This window comes from Quercus lobata, chromosome 3, assembly GCF_001633185.2.
Source record: "Quercus lobata isolate SW786 chromosome 3, ValleyOak3.0 Primary Assembly, whole genome shotgun sequence".
Lineage (NCBI taxonomy): Eukaryota > Viridiplantae > Streptophyta > Magnoliopsida > Fagales > Fagaceae > Quercus > Quercus lobata.
The window spans coordinates 33,329,074-33,354,854 of NC_044906.1; the positions used below are offsets into that span (position 1 = coordinate 33,329,074).

The following is a 25,781-nucleotide window of genomic DNA, read 5'->3' on the forward strand; positions in this document are numbered from 1 at the left end:
TGCTTCAGGCTTTTGGTATTCATTGGGTTATGTTGGGTTCGATGGCGGGTTTGTTATCTAGTTGGCATCAGTGGCTTGGGAAGCATAATTCGGAGATTTGGGATTTAGTTCCAGGGTGCTTAATGTGGATTGTGTGGTTGGAGTGAAATCGTCGATCTTTTGAAGATAAAGAGAAAACGTTGGAGGAGTTAAAGATTTTATGCCAACGCAATCTAATGGAGTGGTCTCGTTGTTGGGGTTTTACTGAGTGTTCTTCTCTCTTTGAGTTTATGCCTTCCCTTAGCTTAGTTTCCTAACACATCTCTTGTTGTTGTGTTGTGTTGTGTTGTGTTGTGTTGTGCTGTGTTGCTGTTGTGTTGTTGTTCATCATCATGAACATCTTGTAATTGTCATTTATTTTTTTCCCTCTTTAATATAAGTTTTCTGATTACCTATCAAAAAAAAAAAATTACAAAAATTCCACCATAACTAATAATTCATCATCGGAAAACATCAAAATGTTGTTCTCAATTTTCATCACTCAAACTCAGTTCTTTGAGTTTTTGGTGATGGGAATTGAGTTATGGGAACGAAACCAAACAAGCTGAATTGTAGTGGGGCCCCTGGATTTTGAGAATTGGGTGACAGAAATTGAGTTTTGAGTGATGGTTTTGCCTATAAACCAAACACCCTCTTAACTTTCTAAATGAGAGTTAGAGTGAGGACATGATTTGGAACTTAAGGCCACTTACTTTGATATTATGATAAACTAACACTTGTTCCAAACACTTAAGCTGTTAGGAAGGGGTGTTTTTAATTATTTAACCATTATTCTAACAGATACCATTTGTAATAACTCAAAGAAAGTGCTAGCCGCAGCTATTCTATACCCCAAAAGAACTAGTCGCAATTGGAGCTCCTCATAATCATTTATATAACCTAAATTGGCATAGTACACACCCAATGTGGAACTTAGCACAGGCTAACGTAATACACATTTATACAATCCAATCCAATACAATCTAGACAATCTGGGGTAATACAATAATTTTATTATATTTTTTCTTTTTTTCTTTTTTCCGTTTTTTTTTTTTTTTTTTTTTTTTTTTTCCTGGATGTAGCTCTCTCTTTCCCCCCCCCCCCCCTTCAGTCCACCCTAACTTGGATTTAAGGAAAGTTGTTTGTTTCTGATGTGCAGTTTCCCATTGAATGCTCTCTTCCCTGGATGCTGGTGGAGTATTTGCTTGAGTCGCAGAATGCTGGTCTTCTTGAGAGTGCTCTTATGCCATTTGACATCTATAATGATTCAGCTCAGCAAGCATTGGTTGTACTGAAGCAACGCTTCCTCTATGATGAAATTGAGGCTGAGGTATGTGAAGTCTGAACTGAATTAATTTTTTAAATTTGGGATGGATTTCTAATTTTTTGTTTTATGATTGGACTTTTCAATTATTTGTGTACTTTGACATGTTTGGGTTCTACATGCTTCTTATTAATTTCTTTCTCCTTTAAGTGGCCTGTTTTTCTACAAGGTCTATGGATCATATAGAATCTACAGTGAAAAAAAAAAAAAAAAAAAAAAAAAAACCAAAACCTCTTGGTACTCTCTCACAATCTGTAACCCTTAATCTTAAACTTCCACGAGGATTTTTCTCCAACCATGCAAGCCTTACTTTCTGGGAAAGCCTTTTCCAAATTTAAATAGTTTACATCAATACAAATCAAAGAATAGGTGGCCCTGAACATAAGCCAAAAAAAGAGAAGAAAAAGAAAAGAAAGAAAGAGATTAAGTTGAATATGGACATGCTTGCTCAAATAAACAAATGTCAACATAAGCTAGGACATGCCCAGGAATATTGAGTAATTAAATGGTAGCTGTATATTTACTATTATGTCCCTAAATTGAAGGGAAACTAACGTAGGAAAACTGATGCTGAAGTCTTGGCTATACTGATGAGACTTCTATATTCATGCCTTTTTAATTTTCTGTCTTTTTATTTCCTCTAGTTAATTTTTTTCAGTTGAAACATTGTACAATCAAGCTGGGTTGTTAGTGTTGTCCTTCTGACTTTCATGGACCGGGTTATCAATTGCATTTAGAATTAAATTTTAGTCATGGATCCTATTGAAATATTATATAACCAGATTAACTGAAGCCACGTTAGTTTGGTATGGTTTTTTTATTGCATAAAACATAAGGCACTAAATCATCTCATAGAACTGTTCATAATGGTTACTGACACAGACACACACACACACACACATATATGTATATATATGGGTCCAGTTGATGTACGCCCTTAGGGCATACATTAATCATTCATTTTAGGAAATTTTTCATGGGAAATTGAAAAAGTTACCAACTTTTTTTTACAGCTTTTTCAATTTCTCATAAAATGTTTCCTAAAATAGTTTACTAATGTATGCCCTAAGGGCATATGTTAGTAAAACCCTATATATATAGATGCACTATCCCATAAATGTTCTTACAAGCTATTTTATAAGCTTTCTGCTTGCACTGACAATAATGAATTGTGATGGTTTTTTTTTTTCCACAGGTGGATCATTGTTTTGATATATTTGTTTCAAAACTTTGTGAGACTATTTTTACATACTACAAGAGCTGGGCAGCGAGGTTTTCCCTTTGACCTTTGATCTATTCTCCTGTAACACTATAAGTTATTAAACTAATCTTTTTTATTTTTTTTGTTTGCAAAATCCTGCAGTGAATTACTTGATCCGTCATTTCTCTTCGCCTTAGACAATGGAGAAAAATATTCTGTCCAGCCTATGAGATTCTCTGCACTACTAAAGCTGACTAGAGTAAAGGTAAATAATTAATTTTCATTTGATATTTTTAATTGTTCCCTTGTTGTGGAAATACTCTAGCTTCATATGGAGCATTGGTACCTCATTTAAATATGATTAGCAACATGTTTTGTTCTTTGTTTTATCTCTCACAAAGTATCCTGAATGTCTACTCCTCTTGACCTTAAATTCTTGTCCAAGTGTCATCCATCATAGATTAGGTAATGGAGCACAAGTTGTTACAGGCAGCGTAAGTGATGTAATCCTCAGGCATCTCTCTTTAAAGGACCACTTCCCCAATTTTAGGTGGAGGAGAATTAAGGTACGGTTGAAAAGCACGGTGTTGGTTGTCATTTAGAGAATTTGGAGGCAAAAAGTGGGTGCTGTCCTGTTGAAGATAAGATAGCTGATGTTACATTTCTCATCATTAGAAGAAGACATTAAAAGAGAGTCTTGTTTTTGGCTCAGTATTTTTGTGGGACTCAGATGTTTTTCACACCTTCTTTGGTTCATACCTTCAACCTAAATTCTCAGCTGCCTGCCTGTGATCTTAGGTAAAGGGTGAAAGCCTGATCTAGCAATTTCCAGTGAGTGCAGAAGGGCAATGCTGCTTGGATGATAAAAAATTTTAAATTAGAAAGGATAGCAAAAGTTACTCTAACTACTATCTCCTTTACATAAATTGAGTGTAAAAGCAAATCTTAACTCTCTAAACATAAGAGATTGGAAGTGTTCCCCCCTCCCCAAACAAATAACTGGCCATTAGGATCAAATAAAGTCCTTTGGAGCACTTGATCCCTTGTTTAGGTTATAAATTTCATGATTGCTCTTTAGGCAATCCCAGGATTATTGCAGCTGGTGAAACTTCTAGAAGTCTTGAAGGTGATGCAATTCATGCTTTTGTTATCCAAAGGTGAAGGATTTCCATTGAAGTCAAGCTGTCAAAGGTATGTCAAGAAGGGCTCTTGGTGACCTATGAAAAAAAATTCTTTTAATGTTTGCATTCTGGAGAAGACTCGGCTGACGTTGAAGATATAGAAATTCCTAATATGGATTTTGTGCAAAGTTAGAGACATTGTCACCTGTTTTTGGGTGCTCTAATCGCAAATAAGGGGGCAGATTTTCTTGCCAAGGGAGGGGCTGAAATCACTTCAAACTTCTGGCACATTTTCATCCTCCCTGAGCTTTGTTTTTTTGTTTCGTTTTATTTTTTATATATATTTATAATTTTGAAAAAAAAATAATTATAGGCTTTTGGTGCTATTGGGTTGTTTGGGTTTTGTTATTTGCTCAGCCTTTGTGGGAACTTAAAGTTTTATGTCCTTTTGGATTTCTCATTATTTTTACCTGCTCTTTTCTCCCATTTTAATTAATATATATTTGTTCTTATAAAAAAAAGTACTAGGAACAAGGAAAGCCATAAGTTCATTTCATTACTGTTTTTCTGTGAAGGTCTGATATATAGAGCTTTATCTTTTTCATAGCAGTCAGAAGCCTGGAGATGGGAATTTTCTTTCAGTTGGGGGCCCAAAATTCTTTGGTTAACCATTATGAACATCAATTTGAAACATTCTAGGGCCTGTATGATGATACTCTAATTTTTTGTGATGCTAATATTGATCAAATGCTGTTTCTCTGTATGGTGCTCATTTGGTTTGAGGCTGTGTCTTAGGCTGTAAGCAAGGGTCTCTTCCATTGAAATATTTGGGTCTTCCTTTGGGGGCAAAATACAAGGACAAGACAATTTGGAATCCAATTCTTGAGAAGATGGAAAGAAAATTAGCAGGTTGGAAAAAGTTATATTTATCCAAGGGAGGTAGAGTTACTTTAATTAAAAGCACTCTCTCTAACCTTCCTACTTATTTTCTTTCTTTATTTCCTATTCCTGCTTCAGTGGCCAACCAAATTGCAAGACTTCAAAAGGACTTTCTATGGGGTGGCCTAGGGGATGAGCCCAAATTTCATCTTGTAAATTGGTCTACGGTTTGTACTCCTCTCTCTTCAGGTGGTTTGGGGATTAGGAACCTAAGAACCTTTAATGTAGCTTTATTAGGGAAGTGGTTATGGAGATTTGGGCAAGAAAGTGATGCTCTATGGCGTCAAGTGATAGAGGCGAAGTATGGTTGTGATTGGGGTGGTTGGTGTTCTAACTTTTTCTCTGGTCCTTATAGAGTCAGTTTGTGGAAAAATATCAGAAGGGGGTGGCCCTCTTTATCTCGGTTTTTTCTGCATGAAATTGGAGATGGATCAAAAGTGCGGTTTTGGCTCGATAGATGGTGTGGATCATCTCCTCTTGCTGACTGCTATCCTGATTTATATAGGATCTATCGAAACAAAGAGACGAGTGTGGCTGATCTAATGAGGTACTCCAATGGAGTCCTTCATTGGGAGATGCATTTTTGTAGGGATGTTCATAATCTGGAATTGGAAGCTTTCTGGAGCTTCATAAATACCATTTATAGCACTCCTATGCGGTTGATTGGGGAGGACAAGAGATGTTGGCTTCCTTGTAAGAGTAAGGGGTTTACGGTTAGTGCGTACTACCATCTTCTAGTTGGCCACAGTGATCAGTTTTTCCCTTGGAAAAGCATTTGGAAGCAGAAGATTCCCTCTAGAGTGGCTTTCTTTGTTTGGACCTCTGCCTTGGGGAAACGTCTGACAATTGACAATTTAAGGAAAAGAAATGTTTGCATTTTGGATTGGTGTTATATGTGCAAGTGTAACAGTGAAACCGTTGACAATCTATTCCTTCATTGTCCAGTTGCTCTAGAGTTGTGGGATATGGTTTTTGGTTTATTTGGAGTTTGTTGGGTTATGCCAATGTTTGTTGTTAAGCTTTTTGCTTGCTGGCAAGGTCGATTTGGTCGCCATCGCAATGGAGATATATGGATGGTTGTTCCTCATTGTTTGATGTGGTGTATTTGGAAGGAAAGAAATAGTAGGTGTTTTGAAGACAATGAGCGTTCTATGCCTGATTTCAAGCTTCTTTTTTTCAGAACCTTATTGGACTGGTTCTTAGTGTGGAGAAACCATCCTTTTTCTTCTTTTTTGGATTTTCTTGATTTATGTAATTTTTGTATTTGATATGTACACCCCTGTATACTTCCTGTGTACTTGGGTGTCTCTCTCTTTTCGTTATCAATAAATCCTTATTACTTATTGATAAAAAAAAGTGTCTGAACAAATGCTTTTCTTTTCTGTCTGTTACACTCTTTTGATGTTTGTGGTACATTTTTGCAAATATATCCCTGTTTGAATGTTTTTTTGCGTCTCTTGATAAGGTCTAAAAGTCAAAAGTTTTTAAGAATAGATCCTTAACAAATCACATGGTGGTAGGAATGCAAAATTGTGTCTTTTTAACAATTTTCTGTAGGTTATGTATTATTTCATTGTATTTATTTATTGATGCATAAATTTGAGTAGGATTTAAACTTATAATTCTAGACATAAATCCACGGAGCTATATATCTAGTGTTTGTGATTATTTGAGTTCAATCAGAATACCTATCTCTCAATGACCTGACTAAGATTTTATGGTGCAGTTACTTGGGAGGACCATTGATTTAAGAAGTTTGATTGCGGAGCGGATGAACAAACTTTTTAGGGAGAATCTTGAGTTTCTGTTTGATCGTTTTGAGTCTCAGGATCTATGTGCAATAGTGGTAGGTAGTTTCACATTGTTCTCTGGGTTCTTGCAATGAGAAGTGCCTTTTGTTTTCCCTATTCCATTAACAGAAGATTAATATGATAAATTTTATTTTAGGAATTAGAGAAGCTGGTTGATATCTTAAAACACACCCATGAATTGCTATCCAAAGACGTTTCAATCGACTCATTCAGTCTTATAATGAATGAGATGCAAGAGAACTTATCTCTTGTGTCATTTTCTAGTCGACTTGCTTCTCAGGTATGGAGTTTCTTCCTCTCATTCTCTTCAAACATATTTTGACTGTAGCTTTGTGTTGAACTTGGAATATTTTGTTCTCTCAGTATAATTCCAATTTGTTGTGGATGGGTTTTGTATAATTCCAATTTCATTTTTATGTTCTAGACTCTACGTATTGGACTTTTTTTGCCCATACTGTTTTATTTTTTTATTTTTTTTGAAATGTAATGTGAATTGTGGAAAATAATGAGAACATTAGTAATAGAACAAATAACTTAATATAAGTATGGAGGCTGTTCGTCGACCATTATGTATTTCTCTATCAAATTCATTAAAGAGTATGGATACAAAGGAGACCTTGTTGTTGATGTCTATTTATACTAATTTAACATTTGACAAAAGATGGTTTCTGAGCTTGTGATCATACTCATTTTATTTGGGGAATAAGTGTCAAAACTGGTTACTTCCAGCCTTTTAAAATTACATTCATTGTATTAACAGCATATATCTTATTATTAATATATGCGTTGGATTTTGTTAACTAGATAACTATTATGGGGATCATCAAATTTTAGAAGATTCTGGTCTTAATTGCAGTAGTGAAACTTATTATTTGTAACTTTGTATGTTCTTACTTTCTACTTCTTGGAAGAATCTTAAATACTAGACTGGAACATTTAGAAATGAAAATTTTGGACTCTAGTCATTTATTGCTGGTTCTAACATGATCAGTTTTGTTTGTGTCTGTTAGATCTGGTCAGAGCTGCAAAGCGATTTTTTACCCAACTTCATCCTTTGCAATACCACTCAGCGTTTTATCCGATCATCAAAGGTTCCTCTTGTTCCTGTTCAGAAGCCATCAGTTCCCCATGCCAAGCCTAACTTTTATTGTGGTACTGAAGTAAGCAACATACACTAATCACTTGACTTGATTTTATCATTGAGAATTGAGATGTTATTATACATAATTGCAGAAGCAACTTTTCCAAAAATTTTACACTTATTAAACATTTCATACAAATAAATTTAAAGTAAACTAGATGTATCATTGACCTGCTGGCCTTTTTTTTTTTTTTGGTAATTATATGAGTTGTTCTCAATATATCTTCACATTTTCATTGTACTTACTTACATTTTTTATTCTTATTGTGTTCATTTTCATTGTAGGATTTGAATTCTGCTCATCAGAGTTTTGCACGATTGCATTGTGGATTCTTTGGAATACCCCACATGTTTTCCATTATAAGACTACTGGGATCTAGATCATTGCCTTGGCTAATTCGAGCACTTCTAGATCATATATCAAATAAGGTTTGTCATGCTGTTATGAATTCAGTCTATTGTTGATATATAATAACACAAAAAACACAAAAAAGTACCTGATAAATGGTATTTGGTAAGTTGCACAGAATGTTATAGAAGATAATATTTAATTGTGTTTTCACCATTCCACAAAAAAAAAAAAGTCTCCCTAGTTCCCAAATACAACCTAAAAACATCATATTTTAAAGATCTGCATCAAATATGTTAGTATGCAATAAAGATGCCCCAAAATCCATAATTCTTTAGTGAACAGGTGCTTAAAGCATTAATATTCATTAATTAGCAAAAGCATTCAATATTATTTTACATGTTGAGCTTTAATAGAAGATAATAATTGTGGTTTCATCTAATGTTCCATCCATGCATGTTTCAGGTAACTACACTTGAACCAATGATCACAGGATTGCAAGAAGCTCTGCCAAAATCTATTGGATTGCTTCCTTTTGATGGAGGTGTGACAGGTATGTGATTGTCTTGCAAATGTTTATTGAAGGATATATTTTTTTGATAAGTCAATTTATTAATCAAAGAAATAGAACATGATCTTCCCTTCATTAATTTAATACTATGAATCGATGTATGTAATTCCTGTATATAAAAAACTACAGAGTGTCACTTGAGGTGAAAAATGTGTAGTTTGGCCTGCAACAAAATCAGAAGTCTCCTGGACATTTTTTAAATAAATGGAAATGGACACTTTTCTGTGCCCAAAATGTTTCTGAAAAGTTTAAGCCTGAATCTGTGCAACACAGCATTCGTAAATTGGAACCAGTTTATATATATATATCATAGGTATTGGCAGTATTTATTTCCAGTGGTCATTAAATTGGATTGAAGATGACCTTATACTAGTCAGTGTTTTCATGAGTTATTCATTCACTTGTATCTCAGATTAGAGCCAGAACCCATGTCAGCTTTCTCTTGTGGTGTTTAAGTTTTCATGTCAACCCAATTTATGATTCTTGTTTAGCATTGCATGTTCTTTTGTCTTTTCTGCTCCCATTTGTTTGCTGTCTCAGTTAACCTTTCCTAGTTTGTGAATTTATTGCTCATGCACAGGTTGTATGAGGCTTGTGAAAGAACATCTTAATTGGGGTAAAAAAACAGAGCTGAAAGCGGAGGTTCTTCGTGGGATAAAGGAGATCGGAAGTGTACTCTATTGGATGGGACTTCTTGATATTGTGTTGGTTAGTGTCCTAAACTCTTCATGGCAATAACTATTTCTATGGATTTTAAACTGAAGTATATGCAGTAAATATTTGAGTTAAACTAATGGCTCCTGCTTTGCATATTTCGAAAATATAGATAATGCATTAGAACTTCTCCTAGAGATTTGTAGGAAACACACACACACATCAATTTTATACTTTACTGTTCAGTATATCTGCATTTTTCTATTCATTCTCGGGCTTCTTTTAAGATACAATATTTCACAATTAATTTTTTTATTCGTAAGTTACATGCACCCAATGAGTCTTGAACCCACAATCTCACACTCCACCTAGCACTTACAAGGACAGGAGGAGCCAGTTGAGCTAGAGCTCATTGGCTTGTAATATTTCACACATAATTAATGCATTGAAATGAATATATAAGTAATGTAGAGTTGCCCATCCTAGAAAATAATTGAGCACAATTAATGTTGCTTCTTGGGTCTCTTTGAATCAAGTGATAAGTCCCCATCCTGCTGGGTTCATATGATCTTTCCAAAAACCCTGAGTTGGTTTAGTGTTAGAACTTTATCGTGATATTGCTGGTGAAATGCTGGCTGCTTTAGTGTGTGCCAGAAATCTACCAAATTCTGGATATACCTGGTCAAAGTTTTGTTTCAAGAACCTGATGAACCAAAAGTTTGTTTGATTCTGCTGTCTACAGTGTCAAAAAGCCTTTTCTTGTTAGTTGGTTGCTTATTCAACAACTGATGGTCAGAAAGCTTCATACAGAAGTAAATTTAGAGTGGCTAGTCATCATCTGAAGTTATTTTGAATTTTATCTTGGATTTTAGAAGTGCACAAGTTTTCAAGGTTTTTTCTGGACCTGTGTCCATGACTTTTCTGATTATATTATTTAGCACTTCGTCTCCAGGTCTTCCTTGTTACAAAATTCCTGGTTTGTAGATTAGTTATCAGATAAGCCTGATGCATCTGATAACATTTTTAGTACAGCTAATATATTTGAATGAAGATAAGTTGCTTTGAAGGTTCCATCCCAAAGCTGACTAGTACGAGTAATTTTATGCCCTAAGTTCTTATTTTTTGTTAGTCGAACTCTTTTTGCTTTACCAGAACTGAATCACTACAAGTGGAGATGGAAATTTTGGACTGACTGTTCAACTGAGGACTTGATTTTCCCAGTCTTCGGCCTTCCATTATAGTTGTTTGCTCCTTTGGATCTTAAGGTGGCTGTTATTGTTCTTGTCGTCGTTGCTATTCCTTGCTACTAAGCATTCTTGGTTGTTGCAGTGGTTATTGTTGTTGATATGGTTGGGTGGGTGGTGGCTGTGTTTTCGTTTGGGTGAGGGACTGAGGGCGATTTCTTGAAACAATAAAGGGCTGTGAGAGGGGTGATGTATTGAGAATCAATTGCATGAACCAACACCATTCTTGCTCATGCTGTTTTATTTTATGAAAAAAAAAAAATTTCTAAATGAGGATAATGGAGAATGTAACATTTAACTTTTTAGCATGGGATGGGATTGGGCAAAAGAAAATTGAAAAGATTCATTCTCGTATGGAGAGTGAACAAAACTCAATTATGTACATTAATAAGGTTCATATAAGATTTACTCTACAGAAATAAACCTTTCATTTTAACATTGAGGTGTTTTATCTCAGATTTTATATTTAGGCAAAAAGTTATTATGCCTGATCCAGGCTAATCTTATTGATTTTGTTCATCTTATAACTGTGTATTTTATATGAGTTGTCAATGTTTCTAACTGCTCAATTTTTAATATTAGATCTAAAAAAAATCTTTCATGCTCAACAGAGAGAAGTGGATACTATGCATTTCATGCAAACGGCCCCGTGGCTGGGTTTCCTTCCTGGTCTAGACGGGCAAATATTGTATTCTCAAGATGGTGGAGATAGCCCTATTGTTAACCTCTTTAAATCTGCCACTGCCACAATTGTGTCAAATCCCAATTGTCCACATCCAACTTCATTCCAGACCTTATCAAAACAGGCAGAAGCTGCAGGTACACAATTGCACATCCTTCTATCTTACTTTGATATAATGCCATTTATATGTAGGTATAACAGAACACATGCCAGTTCTATTATATACAATAACAGATCACACCTGTATCGGTTAGAAGTCAAATATATGCTGTTTGATGTCTGTGATGCAGTTCTGACAGTTTATAATGATTTATTTTTCCTGTTCTTGGTGTCTCTTGATCTTCTGAATATTTACTTTCTGCTAAAACTGATTGGATCACAAGACTTAGTTACTGTAGGAATATTCCTTTTCCAGTGCTAGTAAAGTAACCTCTTATTTTACCTTCACATGTCCGCTTTTTTTGGCAAGAGCAATAGAAGACAAAAAGTTGGACATTGAAAGCAAGCTCGGGAAAATGGTCAGAAGCCAACAAATGTATGAACAAAAAAATCTTAATTTATTCAAATTGGCTTGAAGAAGTTGATTACTAAGAAATATGAATAATGATGGCATTTAGTACAGGATGTAGGTGGGGAATGAAAGGGAAACATGAAGCAAATTACTGAGGTTCTTTCCACACTCAGGAATATCATGCTCTGTTGTTGTCATAACTACTGTGATCCTGGGTTTTTCATATCTAAACTTTGTCCTCAATAATATTAATGAGTAATGCTACAGCCACAAATTTTCTTACAACAGTTTTACAAACTGTTGAGGTGTCAAATTTTTTATTAGTTCTTATTTGGGCCCACCATTTACATCATTATTTCTTACCTATAACCATTTTGCCACATTAACAATTTGTAAAAAAGTTTGTAACTTTAACATTGTCCAATATTAATTGCACCTTCGGAATAAAATCTATTAGGGAAAAGCCCTAAAACCTCCAAAACCTTGTTTCAAATTTTGTTGTTTGCATTGCTTGCACACTTGCTGCTTTTGACAATACAGAAATTTTACTTGTCACTAGGGGTGTGCAAAAAACCGACGAACCGAAAAAACCACTTCAAACCGACCGAACCGATGCAAAAATTTCAGTTCGGTTTCGGTTCGGTTTGGTTTCGGTTTTATTATCTAAAAAACTGAAAATTTCGGTTCGGTTTTCGGTTGCAAATTCTAATACACCAAACCGACCAAACCGAACTGAAATATATTAAATAATAATTTGTACAAATTATTTCAACTAAGTTCCTAGTATCCTAGTGGCAAGGACGCGCGTTAGTCTCCAGCTGGTACGTTGCTTCGCCGTTCTCTCCTTTTTTTTTTTTGGTTTTGTGTTTGCTACTTTGCTTGGTGCTTGGTGCTTGGTGTTTGGGTGGTGAGAAAACGTGGGAAAGCAAAGGGATTTTCTGGGTTTGTTAATATTTTTTGGGTTTCTGGGTTTGTTAATTTTTTTTCTTTGTTTGCTTTCTTAGAAAATAAATGATAAGGAAACCGAAAAACCCACCGGTACGCTGCTTAGCCATTATTTTCTGGGTTTGTTTGCTTTCTTCGCGGTACGCTGCTTCACCGTTCTCTCTCTCTTTTTTTTTTTTTTTTGGTTTTGTGTTTGCTACTTTGCTTGGTGCTTGGTGCTTGGTGCTTGGTGCTTGGTGCTTGGTGTTTGGGTGGTGAGAAAACGTGGGAAAGCAAAGGGATTTTCTGGGTTTGTTAATTTTTTTTTGGGTTTGTTAATATTTTCTGGGTTTGTTAATTTTTTTTCTTTGTTTGCTTTCTTAGAAATTAAATGATAAGGAAATTGAAAAACCCACCAGTACGCTGCTTCGCTGTTATTTTCTGGGTTTGTTTGCTCTCTTCGCCGATACGCTGCTTCGCCGTTCTCTCTCTCTCTCTCTTTTTTTTTTTTTCTACTTTGCTTGGTGCTTGGTGTTTGGGTGGTGAGAAAACGTGGGAAAGCAAAGGGATTCTCTGGGTTTGTTAATTTTTTTTCTTTGTTTGCTTTCTTAGAAAATAAATGATAAGGAAACCGAAAAACCGACCGAAACCGATGGTTTTCCAATTACTTCGGTCGGTTTCGGTTGAGAATTTCACAAACCGAAAATTTCGGTTTCGGTTGGCCAACACTTAGAAAACCAACTAAAACCGAACCGACACACCCCTACTTGTCACCTTGAAGAACTTCTACATGTTCCCCAAACAAAATCTCCTTTCCTAGACTCGTAGATTCTGTTGTCCTGCATCATTGGATTTTTTCTGCTCTCGTTATGGGTGGGTTTGTGATCTTGCTTGTTTTTTCTGTCCTTCCTTTTTAACTTTTTAGATTATATTATTAACTTTGCTTTATCAAACGATCTTTTTCATATTCTTCTTGTGCGTTTGGATTGTGGCTCCTTGGTTGTGAATTTGGCTATGGTGTCCTGGGCTTCGGTGTTTTAAGCTGTGTGGCGACAGGCAGTAGTGAAGTAGTATTAAATTGGGATGGCCAGATTCCAGGTATTTGGGTCATGAATGGTTTTAGGCTGTTGATGGTAGTGGAGGTAGTGGAGGGCATCAGTGCATGGGTGTGTGGCCATGAGTAACAGAGCAGTTTTTTCTGGCGTAGGGGCTATGTTGGTGTCCGGTTGTTTGGGATTGGTGGATCTGGTGGCAATCTGGTGGCAATTTTTTTTTTTTTTGGTTTCTCTTTAAAATAGGTCCAAAAATAGTATAAAATTAAAAATTATGGTGAAACATCATTGTTTTTGATACATTACCAGTTTGGCATTCAAGGGTTAATTATAAATTTTGAGACTTGAGGGATCAAAACAATAGCAGCCCAATAGTGGGAGGGATCAAAATGTATTTAGCCTTACCATATATTTTTCCCTAAATGTAAAATAGATAAAGTTGGGCCAGCCACGCTCTAAATGCCATTTTCAGGACCGAGTTAATTTAGACAGTTCATAAAAAGCGATACAAGATTAAGGAAAGGCCCCTACCAGCTGAGTAGAGGGTAATGGAACCTCTTTTGAATTACTACTACAGAAAAAGAAGATATTTTGGTTGATGTCACCCTTTACAAAGACTTGTCCAAGTTTAAAAGGCATATAATTTTTAAATTATTAGTAGTATGGGTTGGGTCAATTTCTTAGGTTAAAAATCTTGCCAATCTAAGCTCAAGCTTTAAAAGATATGGTACCAGTTCAACTCAACACATGAAAAATTAATCCGTGTTGGTTGGATTTTATTAGATCAAAATTTATTGAATTGGTTGGTTAAAGGTTAAAACTTGAAAGCTATCCCATTTTATGTCTGCTTTGTAATAAATCAAATGCTAGCAAGTAGCAACCCCACCTATCATTTCTTTATCCATTAGTCATACCCACTTGTCTCTTAGTTGGTTCCTTCTTATTATTTTGTCTCTTCTGAGTGGCCATATCCATATGAGCTAAGCAAATGCTTTTTAATGGAACTTTACACTTGAATTACCACTACAGAAAAATAAGATATTTTGGTTGATGTCACCCTTTACACAAAGACTTGTCCAAGTTTGGCCCTGGTCCAAAGTCCCTTGTTTGTGACATTAAGTAATTCTACATTCCTATTTGTGAATGGCTGAAAGCAAAATAAAACAAACAAAATGGGGAGAAAAAAAAAGGTTGTGATCTGTGCTTTCAAAATTCCATTGCTATTCCTGGAAATATAAGCTCTTTATTAAAAGAATTTTGCCTTTAATAGTCATTACATATATGATTTACCATTGCCTGTAGGTGTCACATCTCTGTCAATTTCCCAGTTCTTGTTTATTGCTTTAATGGCTCCTGATTAAGGGTTTAGATGTATTCCTTTTGTTGCAGATCTTTTATACAAGGCCAACATGAATACTGGAAGCGTGCTGGAATATGCCCTTGCTTTTACAAGTGCAGCATTGGATAAATATTGTAGTAAATGGAGTAATGCTCCAAAGACAGGATTCATTGACATTACAACTTCAAAGGATTTCTACCGAATATATAGTGGCCTTCAAATTGTAAGGACGAATTTTACACGCCTTGTTTTTCACTGACATCACCTGTAGTTGGTCTGACTATAACTTCCTAGGTTTGTCTTTGCATTAGTTGCTTTTCGAAAATGACATGTGTTGAGTGTGCCTTAAATTTCTCGATTTAGTTTAAATAATTGAAGGGGGTCTATTGTAATATCCAGACTGCAACAGTTTCAAAGTGAAAATGGAAATGCATAATGCTTTTTGTCTGACATTTTCATGGTGTCTCATTAGCTTTTTGGTATTTTAGGTTTTTGTTCTCGGGGGCATTAACTAGTATGTTTCAGCCTGATCTCAGTTTGGCGAAGATACAAGTTGTATTTGGCTTATCAATAGAGAGACCAGCATCTTAAATGATCATGTCAAGTTGTAACCAACATAATGATTTTCACTCCTGGAAAAACTTTTACTAAATGAATAAGAAGTTCCATTTGTTTCTATATATTCTTTCCACCTGTGATTAAAAAACCAATTATGTTTGTGAGCTAAAAGTAATAATTATGCCCCAGGATCAGGAATCCTGCAATTATGTCTTAATTGAAATGGTTGAGAACTAAGCTTCAATGAACCATTAATTTTGTCATTACCTCGGTTCTAGGAATATGTGCATATTTGAATATCTTGTTTTTCTGCTAACTTGTTCTAGTTCTTGTGCTTCATAGGGATATCTAGAAGAGACTGTTCAAGTACCATCAAACAATCATGAAGAGCTTGGTGATTCAGTTGCTTGGGGTGGTTGCACCATAATATACTTGCTTGGGCAACAGATGCATTTTGAGCTTTTTGATTTTTCATATCAGGTCCTCAATGTTGCTGAAGTTGAAGCTGTATCAATAACACAGACACATAAAACTGATAAAAGTCATCATTTTGGCCAGGTAAATATTTTTATGTCTTGAACTTACTGTTCTAGACCACTCAAGATGGTGGAGGTTTGTGGAGCCAAAATACATGTGAAATCACTTTTCTGTATCTTCGTTTTAGAGAAATCTTGGCAGTACCAAGGTTCATGTGCTCTAAAATAAGTATTAATTTTCGTTTTCCATTGTTGTTATTATTATTTTTCTTCTATAGAACCCAGTCCAGTATAAATTGGAAAACCGCTGAAGTTCTGGCATTCTAGTTTTCTTTTCTATTTCTTTGGTGGTGTTTATGACTGCATGTTTCTTTTAAACAAGGGATGGGAAGCACTGTTGGAAGCAATGAAGAAAGCAAGGAGGTTGAACAATCACGTATTCTCCATGTTGAAAGCTCGTTGTCCTCTCGAGGAGAAGACAGCTTGTGCTATCAAGCAAAGTGGTGCCCCTCTGCATCGGATTAAATTCGAGAACACCGTCTCTGCCTTTGAAACACTGCCACAGAAGGGAGCCTGAGTTTACTGGTTCTTGTAAGTTGTAACTTCTATCCCTTTTTTTTTTTTATTTTTTTCAAACAAGTAATCTGTGCCAGTTGGGATTGAAATGTAATGAGAGAGATCTTTTATCTACTATTCCTTGATGAAGAAATGTTATAACGAAAATGCATATTGTTAGCCTAATCAAACTTGTGGGAATCATGGATGCATACCATTTTTATTTGACCTGTGTTGACTTTGGATTAGTATTTTCTTCTGAATTTTAGGGTTCATTTCAGAAATCCATCTGAATTATGGGTACTTGCACTTTGCACCCCAAGCTACGAAAACTTCGAAGCACCATCTCAATTGTAACAAATCTTACAAATCTCATCCTACTGTCTATCTAAATGTTAGTTTAATGGTCACATGCTTTGCACACTGATAAACAGTACATCTCTGGATCTTTGTTTTATATTATCCAGCAATTGTTTTACAACAGATGAGAACTTTTAGTTCAACTGACCCAGCTAGCAGAAAAGCTGTGTCATACTTTCCACGAGGTCAGAAGGGAAGGCTCCAAGGACATAAAATTATTGCCGTACTCTAGAAGAAAACATATATAAAAATGACGTGATTGCATGTTGTATGATTTTAAGCATACTTTGTCATGTTCGTAACATAACAAAAATACTTCACTTCAATGGATCATGGGCGGTGGGTTGGACCTTTCGGTTTCTTATAATAATAATAATAATAGTGTAAACATCTGCAAGATAAGTTGGGATGGCAACTGAAGTTTACTAATGGATAATACTTCTAAAATAGAGAGCAACAAAAACAGTTTTTCACTTTTTTGCAGAGGGCAATATGTTGAAAATTTAGCTTGCCATCTTCAGTTTTTCACTTTCTTGCCACTAGCTTTATGTTAGTACTCTTCGTACTTCATTAAAATAATATTATAGCTCGGGAGAGGTTAGGGGCTACTGTGGTTTCACCCAAGTAAGGAAGTCACGATGGCCGCCTCCTTCTAACCATTTTCTTCTACCAAAGAAAAAAAAACGAAGTTTATTGTTAATTGTATTGAAGCTTCTTGCAAATTAGCTTGCAATAATATAATAATAATAAATTTTCTTCTATGTTTTTTTTTTTTAATTCTTTTTAGTAAAAAGAGTAGCGTAAAATTTAGATACAATACTTTAAGTGTAGTGCATTAATCTTTTTAATTAAATTCAAACATAAAAGTATTGAATTTTAACTTTCTTTTGTCAATACAATCATGTGTTTGAATTTGATTTAAAAACTTATTATAATCAGTTTAAGGAATTGTACCAAACTTTTTAATCAAAATTTTTTTTTCTTTTTTAATTTTTTTTTAATCGCGTTGCCATTGAATACCCAAACACCACCATTAACATTGAAAGTTGAAACCCATAGCCACGTTATCCTATCCAGCCACCTCCGTTAATCTCATCTTCAAACTAAAGTCATAGCCTCACTGAGCCATCTCAAATCCTTTTTTTTTTTTTTTTTTTTATATTAAATTAATTCACCTCCAATCTTTCTTACCTACCAAACGCATATCGCATACCAAACAAGCTACCGATGCCTTCGATTTCTCAAGAGAAAATGCGCTAGTCCCTAAATCCCCCACCCAGACCCCAAAATCACTCAATTACCATTTTGTTGCCCCTAAACAAGCCTCTCCAATATAGGCAACCAAACTAGGTCTTAAGAATATTCAACAAACTCATACCAATAAGAACAAAATTTTCACTCCAAATCAGTTTGGAAAATTTTCCTCCAACCTATTACTTGGTCATTCAAAAAACCATTTATAAGTTTAAATCACAATGCTCATAATTTTATTTGAATAGATTGAAATTCTCTAAATAAATAAATAAATAAACATTGCTCATAAATTTATTTGAATAAGTTAAGTCACATGACTTATTATATGAGTTATATGATTAAAAATATACGTGCACAATGGTTTGACCTACTTTTACGTGAGTAGGGTGAAATAAATTTCAATAAGAGAAAATGAACAATGCTAGTAGCCTAGTACTACAAAAAATTACATAACTTTTACTATAACTCATGACCCGACGAGTTGTGGCAAAATTTGTATACTAATTTTTTTGGTCCTAGCATTTTTCATACAAAATAGGAATTCTCCCACCAGCTCATAAGGCTTCAAGAATATATATATATATATATATATATATACATCAGTTTTTTTTTTTTTTTGCTGAATTATATATATAAATCAGTTTATGAAGCAAAAATAAAGAAAGGATATAAAATATTGTTGTGATGGCATGTTGTGTGGTTTTTAAGCATACTTTTGTCATGTTCGTAACATGACAATACATCTCACTTCATGGACGGTGGTTCGGTTTCTTAAGTAATAATAATAATAATAACATAATATATAAACTTCGTTTAGATAACGTGTGGAATGATGCATAGAGAAAATTATATATGTATAAAAAGGTATAAAATAAATTTATTAATATATAAAAAATTCTACTTCGGAATTTGTTAACATTTTAAATTAATTGAATTCAAAATTTTCATAGAATATAAAAATATTATCCAACAAATGTCTATTATTGCATTGTTTTAATCCAAATAGAATTCACTATAGTAAATTTATAATTGGTTTCAGTTAATACATAATAATTTAAAATTCTTGAGAACTTTTTAAATTAAAATTTTGACTTGAAAATACATTAGAAAGTCCTAAAAAGAAGTTTATTGGTTTTATTTCACGTAATAAATAACTCATTGTCCCAAAAGCATAAGTTGGTAGGATGGAAATAGAAAGCTTAAGTTGGTAGGATGGAAATAGAGATCAAATTTAAGGTTTCTTCTTCTTCTTTTTTTTTTTTTTTTTTTAGAAATAATTATAACATGCTGCTAATCCCACAGCTCGAACCGTTTTCCCCTAGACCCCTAAGCACTATGTGCATGAAGAGATGCCAATTCAGCTACAATGCCTTTGGTAAATTTAAGGTTTCTTGCTCTGATATCATAATAAATACCAATTGTTCCTAGAGTTTAAGGGCCCGTTTGGTCATAGAGTTCAAAATTTGTTGTTTAAAAAGATGTGAAAATTGTAGTTTAAAAAGTGTTGTTGAAACACGTGTTTTTAGTGTTTATAAAACAAAAAAATGTGTTTGGTATCATGTTTTAAATAACATGTTTCAGTGTTCAAAAATATAAAATATGTGTTTGGTATGTGTGTGTTGGATTGTAAAAAAAGCTGACCAAAGTACGAAATAAATATTTTTTTAAATCAGGAGAGAGAACATCAGGGGAAGAGATGAGACAATACTTGAAAAAAAGAACTGACCAGGTGGGCCCATAATAATGTTCAAAATAATTACCGAAGTGCCACTAAACAGTAGTGTTTATTGTTTAAAATCAAGCCGGAGGTGATTTCCAAAACCATTAGTTTAAACATTGGTTTTTGAACAACGCTTTCCAAACAACCTTGAACAGGAATGGTCCACCAAATGCATTTTTGTTTTGTTTTTAGACATTAGTGTTCAGTGTTTAAACACTAAACACTATGTTTTGAAATGGGTGACCAAACGGCCCCTAAATTGTTATAAGATTATCAAAAAAATAGTTTAAATTGTTATGAAATAGTGAATTTAACAATTTAACCATAAGTTTAACGTCACTATTATACAACTAGATAAGCATAATCCTTGCTTTTAGGTCATCAACGCAACATATTTTAGTATGACTTGACAAGCTCATTTAAAGATTAGATATAATACTTGTTTGTCTTAAAATAAATATTTTATTTTCATATGTTGTAAAAAAGCATCCATGATCTAAAATTTTATATATATATATATATATATATATTATATAAGCCTATATTTCAACAAGGGTCTGGTTAACGTGTGCCCTTAGGGCACACATTAAGCTTTCTGTTTTTGGAAACATTTTCTCGGGAATTGAAAAAGCTGTCATTACTTTTTCAATTCTCAAGAAAATTTTTCTAAAAACAGAAAGCTTAATGTGTGCCCTTAGGGCACACATTAGTAAAATCCTTTCAAAAAAAAAAAAAAAAAAAAAAAAAAAAATGGAGAATCTTGTGAATTTCTCTAAGTTGTTACTATTATACAACTGTGAATTTCTCTCGGTCATTACTATTATACAATTAAATATGGATGACTATAGATAATCAACAATGAGTTTCCAATGAAAAAGCACTTCTGAAAGGTTATTTATGTTGGGTAATTAACATTGCAAAGATAAGTAGCTTTTTGATAGAAAAGTAGAAGAGTATGTGTGTTTTCAGTATGTGTGTTTGGTAGAGAGGATGAAAACGTCGAAGAATAGAGATTTATTATTATTGTTCCCTTATTATCAAAAGCAGAATGATGGAAAAGTGGTAGTAATCTTGACATTTTACCTTGCTCAAGTTTACTTCCCATGTTTTCTAGAAAAAGATTTGTGGGTACAAAAAGAAAACCCCCCACTACATTTTCATTCCACTCTATTTCCTCCTCTTACCAAACAAGAGAAAATGACATTTTCATTTCTCTTTTTATTTATTTTTCATCCTCCTTAACACTTCCAAAATACCCGGTGAAACCTTGAATCCATTTTCTTTTCGGTTCTTTCAATTGTTTAGTTTTAAAATCCATGTATATATAGCTTTTGGACATAATTTTTGTCACAATTGATGTAGTTGACAATAAATGGTGAAGAAAATGTGATAAATCTTTATAAAAGTAATAAATAGCTAACAATTACGTAGAATTGTGACAAAAGTTATAGTAAAAGAATTCTTTGGAATTAACTCTAGGGTCCGGTTAACAGGTGTACTTAACGCATTTGTTAATAGATCATTTAAAGAAAGTTTTAATACTACTTTTATGAGAAGAGAAATGTCAACAAATGTCTTATAGGCATTTGTTAATGAGCCCTTTTTAGAACATTTTATGGAAAATAAAAATATAATTGAATTTTTTAACAGCATTTTATATTTTCTAAGAAAGTGGTATCAAAATGTTTATAAAATAATTCATTAACAAATGCCTAAGACTTCTCTTATGAAAAAAAAATGTAAAATAATTAATTACTTTTTTTCTTTTTGAAAAAAAAAAAAAGAAGAAGATGGAAAATGTTAACAAAAACTCTAAGGGCACTGGTTTAGGAATTATTTTAAGAAACATTTTATTGAAAGAATGATAAAATAATAAATATTGTTGAAAACTCTTTATATTTTTTATGAAAGTAGTATCAAAACTTTTTTATTATGGTTTATTAATAATGTGTCATGTTAAGGGGTGTTCTTATGACAATTTTTAATGAATCATATCAAGAAAATTTTGAATACTACTTTTATAGAAAATATAAATAGTCAAAAAAATTAATTTATCATTTTTTCATAAAATTTTTCTAAAATTAGTTTCTAAACTAATACCGTCACAACATTCGTTAACTTCCTGCTGAAATCTTACCTAACAAAGTAAATCCAAATACTAGCTCTAATCGGACCCACAGTACCCAGAAAACTAAAAACAAAAAGCTCTGGAATCCGTGCAACATCCGCTTGGAAAAGCATGCCAATAGGCCCCATAGTTAGAAAGTGGACGGGTGGAAAGTGGAATGCACATGGACGGGACGGCATTATGAGTTCAATGCCTCATGATTAGCTCACAGTTTGGTGCACACTTAATGAAATTAATTAAATTTTAGGAAAAACTACACTATTAATCTCTAAAGTTTACCTACAAAGCATAATTAGTCCCTTAAGTTTGAATTAAACTCTATTGGTCCCTTAAGTTTAAAAAATAAGCGCAATTAGTCAATCTGTTAGTCTTATTGCCTACATGACTAACAAAGCTATGACATGTCAAATTTTAAGTTACATGTCATCAAATTTAATATTAAAAAATCAAGATTCAAATACGACATAAAAAAACTATTAACCCAATAGAAGAACCCAATCTAATCGAGTGACCCATTTAGAAATGGGTATTCCCAATTTCAAATGATACTACCCAGATCTGAAACTAGAGAAGGATATCTCTAACAATACCGTTGTCCCCGTTGTCCACCGCTCTCACCGCCGTCCTCCTCCATCTTGACCCATCTCTCTAATTCACACAGTCACTAGTGTGATGAACAACTCAGCTATATGTTACTTTTACTTTTAAAATCGAAACTAAGCATGATTAATTGATTATAATATCTGATTTTTTTGTGATGGTTATGAGAGAATAATGAAAAGAACAGTATAGAAGAGCAAGTAATTACACCAAAGAGTTTTATGTAGTCCGTGAATGAAGTTGGCACTAGTAGTCTACTAGGCTAGTAGCTAATTCATAAAACTCAAGAAAATAACATTTGTTTTTCAACGTGAAAAGATATGTGACACCAGTGGCTTTGCGTGTTAGAGGAATTTGTCTCGAGGAAGGAGGAGGTAGTTGAGTGGTGGATGACGGCGTTGTTAAGGATATCTCATCTGGGTAATGTTATTTGAAATTGGGAATATTTGTTTCTAAACGGGTCACCCGAATTAGGCTAGGTTCTAATAAATTAATGGTTTTTTAATGAGTCAGATATTGGATATTAATTTTTTAATAATAAATTGGATGCCACATCACTTAAAATTTGCCACATCATAACTCCGTTAGCCAAGTAGGCACTAAAACTAACTATTGTTAATGAAATGACCAATTGAGCTCATTTTTTAATCCTAAGGGACTAATAGTGTTTAATTCAAACTTGAGGGACTAATAGCACTTAGTATGTAAACTTAAGGGACCAATAATGTATTTTCACCTAAATTTTATTGCATTTCTCATACTGTATCACTTTCTATTTATTTATTTATAGTAATTTCCTGTAACATTCAAATTTCAATGATAAAACTCATCTATAGACAAGGGGGAACTCTTTTTTTTTTTTTTTTTTTGGTTTAAATGGAAAATAACTGTGCTACACAGCTTCTGTAACCATTATGCTTATAATCTATTAAACTACAAATAATTATGCTCCTAACGGTATGCCCAAGAGAGAAGTGAAACTCTCAAACTCAATTTCGTATATATATATATATATATTTTTTTTTTTTTTATTTGGTTGTTATGGGAAACAAAAACCAAAAAATAAATAAATAAATAAAGAGTCAAGATAATTGTTATTTGCATAACTATAATGGTTAAGTTATTCCACCAACAATAATAATAATAATAATAATAATAATAATAATAATAATTTCGTAATATTTTTACAACAAATTAAAATATTAACTCACCAAAAAAAAAAAAAAAAAGATATATGGACACAATTCAAAACAAAATAAGGTTATAGCAAATATGATTTGAAAAAAATGTGTCTATAAACTTTGCCATATGGTTGGGGGATTTGCTAATTTTTTTACAGTTAAGATGACTAATGCTTATCCTAATTACCATTTTGTTCGTGGGACTAATGTCTCCTAATTCATACTCTAATTTTGTAGTGCAATTGAAAAAAAAATAAAAATAAAGTTGAAGAAGACGACAAGGTAGTAAGGTACACAAACACTTTTGGTAATATTTATCCAATTTCATTTTTGTGATTTTTATCATTGTCCTTGTTATTGTGGCAGCCACCTGGAGTGGACCTGTACCACACACTATTTAAAAATTCTATTTTTGTTTTTGCAAATGCCAGAATATAATAAGACACATACAAAAATAAAAGGGTAACCTTTAAGCCTTATTGCTTATTAATTTTATATCTCTACTAAAATTTAATTGAACTAGAAGAGGGACCATAAAACATGTGATTACCAATACTTTAAATATATATTACTTAAAATTTTTTAGGATATGTTAAGTACCATGATGCAGGACATCGTCAGCAATGACAAAACAAAATTTTATATAGTAATTTGATAAAATGGAATCATAGGTGTAAAAATTCTTTTACATGATCTATGGTGTCATCGTCAAGTACATGCATGCCACGGAGGCTGAAGCGAAAGACACCTATAAAACCTAAGATTGATTCCACTTTTTTTTTTTTTTTTTTTTTTTTTTTTTTTTTTTTTTTAAGGTTTTTAGTTATATTTATTATATGTATGTTCCTTTGACGTTAGATTCTCAAAAAAAAAAAAAAAAAAAAAAAAAAAAAGTTCCTTTAACGTTAAGATATGAACATTATTATCACACACTTCTGACGTAATAATCATTTTATAAATACAAAATTCTTGTGAAGTAGAGAATAAAGTTCGAGATTCAAGTTTTTAAGCTAAAAAAAGAAAAAAAAGATACAAAAGATATAAAATCTTTTATAAAAATGAATGTTTAACTTTATCTCACCTAAGAAAACATTTAAAAAGAAAATTAATTAAAGATGCACAAGGAGTTTTTTTTTTTTTTTTTTGAATCAGATGTACAAGGAGTTTAAATCATTAAAAGAAAACGTTTTGACTAACTATCACCAGTTTAAAAAATAATATCTCATGAATAATGAGCCAATGAGCACTTTTATTAATAAAAAAAATGTCAATGAGCATTTTTAGTCCAAGATGATTAAGTTAAAAAAAAAAAAAAAAAAAAAATCTTAGATTTTACACTGAAAATTTGGATTTACAATTCCTATGACTTCTCGATCCACATGATTTTAAGATCCAAACAAATTAAGAAACCAATAAGAAATAAGAAATAGCAAGGAGTAGGAGAAAGATGTTAAATAATAACAAAAATAAGTGACGGGTGATACACACAATAAACAAATAAATAAATGAACAAGTTAATTTAAGGTGAATTATTGTGTTTGTTTGTTTGTTTATTTTATTTATTATTCTCTCTCAAGTTTTTTTTTTTTTTTTTTTTTTTTAACACCATAAGAAATTCCTTATCTATAGCATTAATAAATGGAAAACTATTGCAAAACTCTAAGACCATTTGGGGTCAAAAAGCCAAGCGTAATTCATGAGAACCATGACTACTATTTTTCATGTATTCAACTACCTAGATATATATCAAAACAAACCAAAAAATTGAGACACTGTATGAAAGGAAAATGATACTATATATTTCCACACCAATAATGGCTTTCGAAGACTATCCTAGAAATATCATCATAGGTTTGTGTTGTGTTGTGTGTGTGTGAAAACAGAGAACATGAAAGTAATAAAGAAATGAATGAACTGTGGGAAGCACTAAAATATAATAGACAGGGTGAGTGAGAGAAGGGAGAAAGCGTGCTTCATCTTGGTCGGCCATTACATTCTCATTCTCTTGAAGCTCTCTCTCTCTCATATAATTCTCATTCACACAAAGTGTGCAATTATCTAAATCATT

General features: G+C 33.1%; 1 protein-coding gene across 3 annotated transcripts in view; it reads left to right on the forward strand.

The window, feature by feature from the left end:
- Positions 1 to 16,718, forward strand: part of LOC115981519 (protein PIR) — a 43,361-nt gene extending 26,643 nt beyond the window's left edge. For 2 of the 3 annotated variants that reach the window (XM_031103713.1, XM_031103715.1), the window contains 13 exons: positions 1,178 to 1,348; positions 2,538 to 2,614; positions 2,706 to 2,808; positions 6,330 to 6,449; positions 6,551 to 6,694; positions 7,425 to 7,574; positions 7,841 to 7,984; positions 8,370 to 8,457; positions 9,056 to 9,183; positions 10,985 to 11,192; positions 14,932 to 15,104; positions 15,782 to 15,997; positions 16,298 to 16,718. In XM_031103713.1, coding sequence (XP_030959573.1) covers positions 1,178 to 1,348; positions 2,538 to 2,614; positions 2,706 to 2,808; positions 6,330 to 6,449; positions 6,551 to 6,694; positions 7,425 to 7,574; positions 7,841 to 7,984; positions 8,370 to 8,457; positions 9,056 to 9,183; positions 10,985 to 11,192; positions 14,932 to 15,104; positions 15,782 to 15,997; positions 16,298 to 16,492 — 1,917 coding nt within the window. In that variant the 3' untranslated portion in view covers positions 16,493 to 16,718. Of the gene's footprint in view, positions 1 to 1,177; positions 1,349 to 2,537; positions 2,615 to 2,705; positions 2,809 to 6,329; positions 6,450 to 6,550; positions 6,695 to 7,424; positions 7,575 to 7,840; positions 7,985 to 8,369; positions 8,458 to 9,055; positions 9,184 to 10,984; positions 11,193 to 14,911; positions 15,105 to 15,781; positions 15,998 to 16,297 lie in introns of those variants that run through there. The other variant, XM_031103716.1, reaches the window with a different exon arrangement.
- Positions 16,719 to 25,781: the final 9,063 nt, after the last annotated feature.